Here is a 10,315-nt window from a genome sequence, read left to right on the forward strand (position 1 = left end):
ATGGTACTAGACTATTCTGCAAGTTTTCTCCCACAAGTTATTTCCATCTTTCTTCACATAGCCTTGTCTGTGAAGGGATGGGGAAACTGAGGTCCAGAGATTGATTGACAGGCCTCTCCCCTGGCCAACCAGCATGTTTGTGATGGAGCTGAGACTAAGTCTGTTCCCTGCTGTGTCTAGTTGTAGAAGCTCACTGCTGGGAACACCTTTCTATCTCCCAAGTTAAGTTGTATCTCTCATACTTGACCTTAACAAAATTTGACGTTGAGAAGTGCAGGGCTGCTCTTTCTGGTGTGGCTTCCTTCCGGAATGAGTCCCAGTCACTCTGTTACTCAGAGATGTTCTTCAGGAAGTGGCTCGGGCCACGGTTCTGAGCAGGTGTCTGTTCTGCCTGGGAAGATGTATGTTTGTCAGGCAGGCACTGCCAACACAAAACTTGGCCTACCCAGTCTCTCCCTGACCCTCTCCGCAGGTAGTTCTGGGCCACAATGAGGTGCCTTGGTTTGACTCTCAATCGGGGGAGCCACTAAAGGGGTGCAGATCCAGGATGTGGCTTTAGGAGCTTTCTTGAGCTTTGCTGTGTGGAGGAGAATGGACAGGGGTTGTGGGTCCAGAGGCCCATCTGTGCTGTGCATCTATTTGTGTGAAGGGCAGGGCCATGGGGGCACTCCAGAGGTGGGCACCCAGGCTCAGGCTTGTTGCAGCTGCATGCCTGCAGGGCCCGTGTGTCTTGAGTGTTGGGCGCAGCCCACAGCTAGCGAGGCTGGCATCTGGACCCCATCGGTGTTGTCTGACTCAGCACTGGTTGCTTCATGGGCCCTTCTTCCTTCCTGACAGGAAGAGGTTCCCCAAGGTGCCCTGTGCCTCCTGAGGACAGTGGCTGCCCCCAGGTACAGGGCTCTGCTCCTCAGCATCTCCGTGGGGCTCATCAGTGCTTCACACTCAGCACATCCCAACTGTAGTACAACCTTCCTTCCTCAAACCTACTCTTGCCCATCTCAGAAAAGCCAGCCCCACCATTCCAGTGGCTCAGGCAAAAACGAGCAAAACAAAGCAACCCCCTCTGGAGTCCCTTCCGCAGTGTAGCTGCACCATAGGAACTGCTCCCCTGCCCTGCGGTCCTCCAGCCAGGTGATCTTTAGAGCAAGCTGATTCTTCCCCTCTGGCCTGGGCCGGTGCCGCCCAGCCCCTGTCCCTCTGCGTGCTCTGACTGCCCGTGCTCTGCCTCGTGTCCCCATCTCGCCATCACAGCACCCTCTGCCATTTCACTCCTTCCCAGCATGGGGGCGGATGGTGTTCCTTCCATCTTGTTCACCGCTGAGTCTGCAGCCCACAGTGGAGGCTCAGTGAGCTGCTGTTGGTTGAGGAGGCAGGAAGAAACCTTAAATCCGCTGTTCAGAGTATCAGCCCTGCCTCTCCTGCCAGTGCTTTAACCCACTTACTGTGAAGCCTCACTTTCCTCCTGTCTGAAATCAGTGTCACTATGCGTATGTGAGTGCCGGGTGCTATAGATGGCATTTTATGGTAGAGTAGTAGTAGCAGTGCGGCCTCAAGGGTTTGGCTTTATGATTTGTGTCTCTGTGCTTAATTTCTTTTTTAATTATCAAGAGACGCTTACTGGCCTGATGCGCCAGAAGTGTGCTGGGTGCCTTCTGTTTGTCCCCTGAGTCTTCTTTAAGAGTTCTGGTTCTTGACACAGCATCATTCAGCCTTTTGGAATTGTTCTAGAACATGTTTTCTGCCTGCGGGTCTGAGGCCAGTTGGATGGTGGTATTTTATGAAAATAAAGCAGCATTTGTATCTTTCCTAAAGCCCATGGAGATGCTGCTGGTCAGAGCTGTGCTGTGCCTGTGTGGGGTCTCCAGTGTGGCTGGAACCTGCCCTTTTTGGCCTCTAGTTGAGGAAGAGCTGGGCTGCGCCCTGACCACCTGGCAGCCCAGTGTGTGGACGACGTGTCAGAGGAGACCGATGCCCACTCAGCCTTGCTGGTGCTGCTCATCTGTGCTGGCTTGCAGCCCAGCCTGGGTGTTTGGAGAGGGTAAGGAGGAGAGTGAGGCTGACTTTCAACTTTGTGTCTCAGGCAGCCCTGGCAACCTCAGTGCTGTTCTCTTTCAAATGGGCACACTGTTGCTGGGATCCCTCTCTGCCTGCAGCAGCCCAAGGAGGATCTCGGCCTCCAGGATGGGGGCTGCTTTCCGGGCACCGGCGGCTCCGTACAGCCCTGGCCTGGAACTTCCACCATCGGAGCTTCCTTCTTCTCACTCTCCTCTCTCACTGGGAATTTTGAAATGAATGCTCATTTGCCAGGCAGGGCGACCTAGCCTCTTTTAGGAAGTGTTCTGTTGCACCCCTACACTGCTCTGCGGGAGTCATCTGTCGCACTTTCTTCTTCCTGACAACTTTTTTCCTGGGTCTGTGCTCGCTGTGTGGTGGCCGCCGGCCCCGATGTGCTGGGGGCACTGGTTCCGCCTGCCTCGAGGAGGGGAGGAGCCACTTTTACCGGCACCTGCCCTCCCCAGGAGCAAGAGTCCTGTGGTGGCCGAGGATTGGCCAGTGTAGGTCCTGCATTGGTTTTGGCAGTGGAGAAGATTCTCGCCTCCTGCGCTCACAGGGCTGGCCCCGCCCCCTCCAGCTGTGCTTGTCCTTCCTGGAGTGGGGGAGGGGTGCCGCAGGGCTCCGCCCCACAGCAGCCCGCCCCTGGGAGGCACAGGCACAGGGCAGGCGGGCACCGTGAGGCCCGCCATCAGTGCTGGGCCTGGGGTTGGCGGAGTTCCAGGCCTTAGGCTTCATAGTGAGCTGCTCTCCACCCTGAGTACACTCTGTTGAGTGTACATTCGGCCCTCTGCTGAGGACTCTGAACCACTATCACAATGGGGAGCCCAAGAGGAGAGGTCTCTGGGACTGGAGGGAGCCGCCCTCCTGGGCGTCTGAGGCCCTGCTCCGCCCTGCATCTCTCAGAACCTCTGGGAGGCCTCTCGTCCTGTAACAGTGACAGCGAAGCAAGGCCACACGGGCACGTACCCCTCATCTGGCTGTCAGTTCCACCTTGTCCTTGTGGGCCAGAGAGCCACAGGAACTCATGCAGTGTCTTGGGGTCGGACGGGCTTCCTGAAACTGAGCCCAGGACTTACAGGGCCGGAGGCTGTGCTGGAAGGGCCCCGCCTGGCTGGAACAGGGGCAGAGTGGGAAGCTTGGGGGTTTCTTTGAGTCACAGGGAAGGGTGCTGTGTCCTGGAGGTGGAGGTGCACTTTCCCTGTCCACCTGGGACCTCATCCCCAACAGGTATCAAGCCAGATTGGAAGCTTCACCTGTAGGGACAGAATTGCCCCAACTCCAGTGGGAGACCCTACTTGTCCAAGATCTTGGTCTCTCCTCGTCTGTCTCCTAGACAGGCTCCCCCCGCCATGGGCCTGGGACTGCACGTACCTGCTGTCTAAGGCATTGCTGAAGGAGAAATGTCCCACCCCTCCCCACAGTGAGGGAAGTGAAAGGAGAGGAGGAGACCCACACTCTGAGGGCAGTGACTTATATCTGCAGTCTCATGGGAGGCAGGACAGATTGTTAGTAAGTGAGCTGGTCAGATGGTGCTTATGGGCAAGGCACCTTAGAGGAAGGAATGACAGAGGCCATAGAACTTCAGGACTGAGAGGGACACCGTAGCGGTCCTGACCTCCACCTGGGCTCCATTCCATGGAGGAGCTGAGGGGCAGCTGAGCAGGAGTGGGGGCAGGGATGGACAGGCCAGCTAGGGGCAGCAGGGACTGCACAGTTGGTGTGGGGTGGGTGGTAGGTGCCAGCTGGGATGCTGGAGGGGCTGGGGTCAGGCGGAGGCAAGTCTGAAAACCTGTGCCCTTGAGATTTCGGATCTCTCCACCTCAGCCTGGTCATGTGGGGGTCAGCCTTGGCACCTGATAGTGGTAGGAGAGATGAGGTAGGGAGCACAGAGCAGCTCTGGGCCTGTGTGAAGAAGCATACCAGACGTTTCCTGGCCTTGAGGAGACCCTTGTTTCAAGCCTGTGCCTGGGTGCCCTGGCTGGACCACACCAGTGCTACACACATGTGGACGGCTTGCTCTGGCTCCAGGAGCACAAAGCAGCTGTCACTTTCTTTCCTTTCAGTCTGATTGCATGAGGGGCACATTTGGTCAGGACCTTGTGCTATTATTGCTTATTTGTGAAATTGGCTCTTAAGGAGGCTGCAGATTAGTCAGCTCCAGACCGTGTCCCATGGATGGTGACAGGACCCCTGCATTGCCTTGTGCTGACCCTGGCCTCCAGGCTGGGTCTGCCTGGCTCTACCCGGGACAGGCTTCTCCAGGGTGTTTGCGGGTGAGGAAACTGAGGTTCTGGCAGGATGAGTGCCCCCGCCTGTGAGGACACAGAGAGAGCCAGAGGGCTTCAGCATAGAGCATGTCACAGGTGTGAATCAGGGTTCTCTCTGGGGCCCAAGTGGGCACCAACTGTCCTGTGAAAAACTGTGATACTTTGGGAATTCCACTACAGCTCAGCTGCTAAATTTCTTTTGTCCCCTGGTAAACACCGAGATGCTTTTTTAAGAAACCAACTCTCCCTCTCTCAATTCCTGTGCCCTGCCCTGTTGGGATGTTGAGGCCAGGGACTGGAGCGGCCCCTTTAAGACTGCCTGTGTCCCAGACCCTGCTGTGGAATGCCAGCCGCCTCCCTGCAGACAGACATCGCTGTGCTGTCGTCCTGTCTCTGTGAGGGTTAACAACACTTCAGCTTGTTGTCTGGAACCGGTTCAGACTGGTTTTCTGGAAAGTGCTTTGTCTCTCCGACTGAATCCTGGGAAGGGTCATGTGGAGCCCAGTGATGTCATGGGATCAAAAACTGACTCAGCTGTTTTTTTCTTCTTTTTCTTTCTTCTTTAAATCAAGATATGTATATGCTGCCAGGTACAGGCTGGTGGCAGGTTGACAGGCCAGGCCTCACCCTACTCAAAGTGTACCTCGCCGGCAACCAAAGGGTTAAATGAGACCCACCCCAGTCCCCACCCTCCAGAGGTGAGCAGGGAGTAAGGAGACCTCCCTTCACTGAAGGGGAGAAGTAGGGGTTAACTCGAGTCACCACAGTGTGACTAGTCCCAGGCCCAACCCTGCTCCTGGGACAGTACAGTCACCACCCTCCTGGATTCCAGACATGGCAGGTGCTCAAAATCCCAAAGGCAGGTAGTTCAGCCCTAGAAGAACTTTTCCTCTGTTTGCTGTTGAGCCTAGAGTACAGAGTTCCTTTCCTTGCTGATGAGCAGCCGCCTTCCACTGCTCCTGTCCAGCTCCCCGCTGCCTCTAACCCCCACCAGGGTGGGGTGTAGCTGGGCTCCACCAATGCTCAGCAACACCGTGGAGGCTGGGGACACCCCACTCCTGCCTAGCCTTCCTCAAGGGAGTGATGAAATGTCCTGGGGATGCATTTCTGGGCCCTGTGTGTGTTGTACATTCTTCTGCCATCCTCCCATAGGGAGGAAAACACTCAAACACTGAAAAGTTTCTAAGAAGGTGACACCTTCATTGCACCCAGTTTAAATGTTGTGTCTTCTCCTCCCTCCCAAGTTCAGAATGACAGAAGAAGCATGCCGAACACGGAGTCAGAAACGAGCGCTTGAACGGGATCCAGCAGAGGACGATGTGGAAAGCAAGAAAATAAAAATGGAGAGAGGACTGTTGGCTTCAGATTTAAACACTGACGGAGACATGAGGGTGACGCCTGAGCCGGGAGCAGGTCCAGCCCAAGGATTGCTGAGGGCAGCAGAGACCACGGCCGTGGCCATGGGCAGAGGCGAAGGGTTGGTGGGCGATGGGCCCGTGGACATGCGCACCTCACACAGGTGAGTGGGAGGAGCCAGCAGGAGGGGCTGGAACCTGGAGATGGACCCAGTGTGCCCACGTTGGGGTTGGCCACACTCCAGGCCTGTTGGTGGCAGCTTGGTGAGGTCGTGGAAATTGCTGTAGGCTCAGCCCCGGGGATCACCCCCACTGGCAGCTGTGCTGTTGTGGCCATTCTAGGGCCCGAGGTCCCAACTGTCAGTGGCACAGGGTGTGGGTCTCACAGGGGAGGAGCGGGCACCGTCGTCAGCTCCTCTGCCGTCAGCAGCCCTTTGCCACCCATGTACCTGCTGTCTGTCCAACTCGGTGCTTTGGTTTGTAGGGACACTTGAGTTTTTCATTTTCTCATGCCTTCCTGCTTTTCAGATCTAGGGGTCAGAAGGCCAGGGAGGCTGCACCTACCTTGGTCACTTGCCTAGGAATAGAGTTGGGAGCCCAGCCTAGGGCATCCTTCATGGAGCGGGAACGGGGAGCTCACTCAACTCCATGTTCACTTGGTTCTAGTCTTCAGCTTGCCCTGTTGGTTTCTCCTTAGTCAACACTGATTACTTTAAGAGTGACTTTCCTTATATTCAGCTTTTGTGAGTCTCTTAAGGCAAAAGCTTGAAATAAAACTAAGACCCAGTGTACCCCCCATTTCGTGACTCCACATCTTCTTTTCTCTATGTGAAGAGAAATTCAGACCCACCACCTGCTCTTGCATCACTCCTCCCATTGGAGCTCTCCAGAATGTTCACACGCAGACACCCACTGAGGGCTGTGGTGTGGCCACAGTTTCCCGGCTGGCCCTGTGACAAACTCCTCTGTGACACATTGCTCTCTCCTGTCACCGCCCACCAGAGTGTTCTCCCTGTGGAGGGCTTGTGTCTCCACGCCAATTTGTAATGGACAGCTGGTGGCTCCTCACCTTGCTGTTTCAGCTAACCCCACAGGGTGACCCCAGCCTGCAGTCTTATGTGAAATCCATTTTTGGAACCCAGACTGTTGGGATCCTATGGACTTCAGAGATCGCCTGGTGTTCACAGTGTTTAAAATGAGAAGATTAATGGGAAAACCCAAGCCCTCTCCTGTTGACAAAGCCTCTGAGTCTGAGGAAAGATGCTTTGTGTTCCTGCCATCCAAAGAGGGCTTTTCTGTCTGACTTTGCTCTCCGCAGTCCCCATTCTAAAACCAAGGTCCTCTTCTAAAGTCCCAGAAATAAAATTATAGGTCCAAGTCTCCTTTCCCTTTCTCTGACTCAGTCTTCAGCTGGAGACAAGTCCATGACAGCTCAGCGGGGGTGAGCAGTGAGGGGCTGGCGTGGAGTAAGGGCAGGAAGAGGAGGAGTCCGTGTTCATGGGGATCTGCAGTCCACGTGCATGGGGTCCCTTGTGCATTCCTGGGCTCCTCATGCATTTTCTCCTGTAATCACCATGTGCCCCTGCAGGATAGGCCAGTGGATTGTGAGGGAGAGGTTAAGTATTAAACTCAGTTGAGGCTCAAACCCAGATTTTCTGTTGTCAAAGCGGGTGGCTACACTGGCCCTCTTGGTCTCTTTCCCCACTGGGTCATGGCTTCCAAACTGAGAAGATACAACATTGTTTCCTGCAGTTGATTGTGATATTTTCCATATGACAGTAAAGGAAGGGAGCAGGGGACCGGGATGAACACAGGTGCTGGTGTTGGGGTCCTCCTGGAGCACTGAGACGCCCAGAGCATTTGTGAAGCAGTGTGAAAGCGAGCAAAGAACGCAGCTCACAGACCAGCAGGCATACTGGGGTCACATCACACTCCCTGACTGATCCTTAGCCTGTGTTTCTTCATTTCTAAGATGGGTGATCATCTCTGCCTTACAGGTTGATGGCATGCCAGGTAACATGTACCAAGAATCAGCCTCCATGCTCGGTGTGTAGTGAGGAAGGCAACTGATTCTATGTTGGTGACAACTCACCTTCAGTCTTTAGCTTAACTCAAAACGAGATGTCACATGTATGCCTACTATCTTCCCCAAGTTCTCACACTGACTGTTGTGTGTCATTCTTTCGGGAAATACAGATGTGAGTTGTTTTTTGAGACGGAATTTTGCTCTTGTGACTCAGGCTGGAATGCAATGGCATGATCTTGGCTCACTGCAACCTCCGCCTCCTGGGTTCAAGCAATTCTCCCTCCGCCTCCTGAGTAGCTGGATTACAGGTGTGCACTACCAGGCTTCACTAATTTTGTATTTTTAGTAGAGATAAGGTTTCACCATGTTGGTCAGGCCAGTCTCAAACTCCTGACCTCAGGTGATCCACCTCGGCCTCCTAAAGTAATGGGATTACAGGTGTGAGCCACTGTGCCCGACCGCAGATGTGAGTTTTAACAGAATCACAGCATCATGTGCAGCCCAAAGCCATTCTAAAACTAACCCATTCTGGAGCACGTGGCTCTTACTTCTTCTAATACCTTCAAATGAAGGTGTTAGAAACAGGCAGTCTTTGGATTCTTCTTGGGAGTGTCCACCTTGGTGCACCCTTGGGAGCCTCCCTTTAGCGCACAGCTGGCGGTTTCACCCAATCCCCAGATTGGTGTTCAGCCCTTCATAGGACACAGCTGTATCAGTCCATAGTTTAGGTTAGCTGAAGCTCTTTGGCTTCAGATTCAGCGTCTTGCAAGACTGACCTGCCAATTTTAAACTGTTGTGCCAAGAGAATTTAATTTTCATTCTTTAACTTTTCAACTGAAGTATAACATATGTAATGAAAAGTGTACATGTGAGTCACTAGATACACTTTTACAAACTGAACACAACGTCATGACCCTAATCAAAGGAACAAAAAATATAGGTCAGACGTGGTGGCTCACGCCTGTAATCTCAGCACTTTGGGAGGCCGAGGTGGGCGGATTGCTTGAAGAAAGGAGTTTGAGACCAGCCTGGGCAACATGGCAAAACCCTGTCTTTACTAATAGTACAAAAATTAGCCAGGTGTGGGAGACTACGCATGTAATCCCAGCTACTTGGGAGGCTGAGGCATGAGAATCGCTTGAACCTGGGAGGCAGAGATTGCAGTGAGCCAAGATTACACCACTGCACTCCAGCCTGGGCAACAGAGCAAGACTTCATCTCACTAAAAAAAAAGAAAGAAACAAAATGTTACTAGCACCTCTGAACCCCTCTCATGCTCGCTTTCTTCACTGCCCTCCAGGGGTAATCACGTTCTTGACAATATGGATTAGTTTTTCCTGCTTTGGTGCTTTAAATAAATGGGATTATATAGTATGTATTATCTTCCTGTTTTCATTCAACATTGTGAGAGTTACCCATATTGTTGAGCATACCAGTAGTTAATCCATCTTCACTGCTGCATAGCATTCTGTTTATAGAGTTCCTATTTGGATGTTTTTTTAAACTGCCTCTTTTTCTTTCATGCCCTCTTATTACTGTCTTATGACCCAATCTGGGCATGTTGAAAGCTAGAGACAGTTTCTGATAGCCTCTAGGAGAGAGAATATCCTTTTTCTTAAGTGGCTGGTGAATTGGAATTATCAAGAAATATATATATGTGCATATGTGTGTATAGTACACATATTACTATGGTGAGATGGAGCATGTGAGGCAGATACAGAGGCAGGATTAGTTTCCCCCCCACCTTTTATTCCTCTCCCTGTCTCTTTAACTCAACAGTTTTTCTGTCTTAGTCTCCCAACTTGTGTGGGTATTTTATATTCCGCATAAATTGAGGGTGAAGGGCAACTTCTGGTTGTGTTGAGTGAGGAGATTGGCAGAATTGACAAAAGCAAAATGAAACAATTTCAGCATTCTGTAAATTGACCAGGGACATACAACAATCTGAGAAGTGTTTATGCCTGTAACTGCTGAACTTCAAGTGAGAACAGTGACACTCTGTGGCATTTGGCCTGGAGCTATTCCCATACCCTCCCCCATATGTTTGGGAAAGAGGTTCTGACAAGGCTACAGGCAGGGTTGTTAGAGTGGTAATAACCATGCCTGTGGCCCTGTAGGTGAGAGTAACAGTGTTGGAGGTGGGCAAATGGGGAGGGACAGCAGCTCTCTTTTAGCCAAAGGTTGTGGCCATTGCTGGGGCAAGATAGAAAAAGTATTTGAAGAAATAAGGGGCAAAAACATACTTGAGTAGAAACTCACCCAGGAATCCCAACAAACCCTAAATAGCATAATGCAAAGAGATCGTGACCTAGAGACATCATAGTCAAAATGTAGAAAATCAAAGAAAAAGAGAAAATCTTGAAAGTAACAAGAGAAGGCCGGGCGCGGTGGCTCAAGCCTGTAATCCCAGCACTTTGGGAGGCCGAGGCGGGTGGATCACGAGGTCAAGAGATCGAGACCATCCTGGTCAACATGGTGAAACCCCGTCTCTACTAAAAAATACAAAAAATCAGCTGGGCATGGTGGCGCTTGCCTGTAATCCCAGCTACTCAGGAGGCTGAGGCAGGAGAATTGCCTGAACCCAGGAGGCGGAGGTTGCGGTGAGCCGAGAT

At 52.5% G+C, this 10,315-nt stretch overlaps 1 protein-coding gene across 12 annotated transcripts in view; it reads left to right on the top strand.

Moving 5' to 3' along the window:
• Positions 1–10,315, top strand: part of GATAD2A (GATA zinc finger domain containing 2A) — a 125,018-nt gene that overhangs the window by 76,930 nt on the left and 37,773 nt on the right. For 7 of the 12 annotated variants that reach the window (XM_017501370.2, XM_017501374.2, XM_037728800.1 and 4 more), the window contains one exon: positions 5,567–5,841. In XM_017501370.2, the coding sequence (XP_017356859.1) occupies positions 5,573–5,841 (269 nt within the window). In that variant the 5' untranslated portion in view covers positions 5,567–5,572. Of the gene's footprint in view, positions 1–5,566; positions 5,842–10,315 lie in introns of those variants that run through there. The other 5 variants (XM_017501376.2, XM_017501373.2, XM_037728802.1 and 2 more) reach the window with 1 other exon arrangement.

The sequence above is a fragment of the Cebus imitator genome, unplaced genomic scaffold (genome assembly GCF_001604975.1).
Source record: "Cebus imitator isolate Cc_AM_T3 unplaced genomic scaffold, Cebus_imitator-1.0 Scaffold280, whole genome shotgun sequence".
NCBI lineage: Eukaryota > Metazoa > Chordata > Mammalia > Primates > Cebidae > Cebus > Cebus imitator.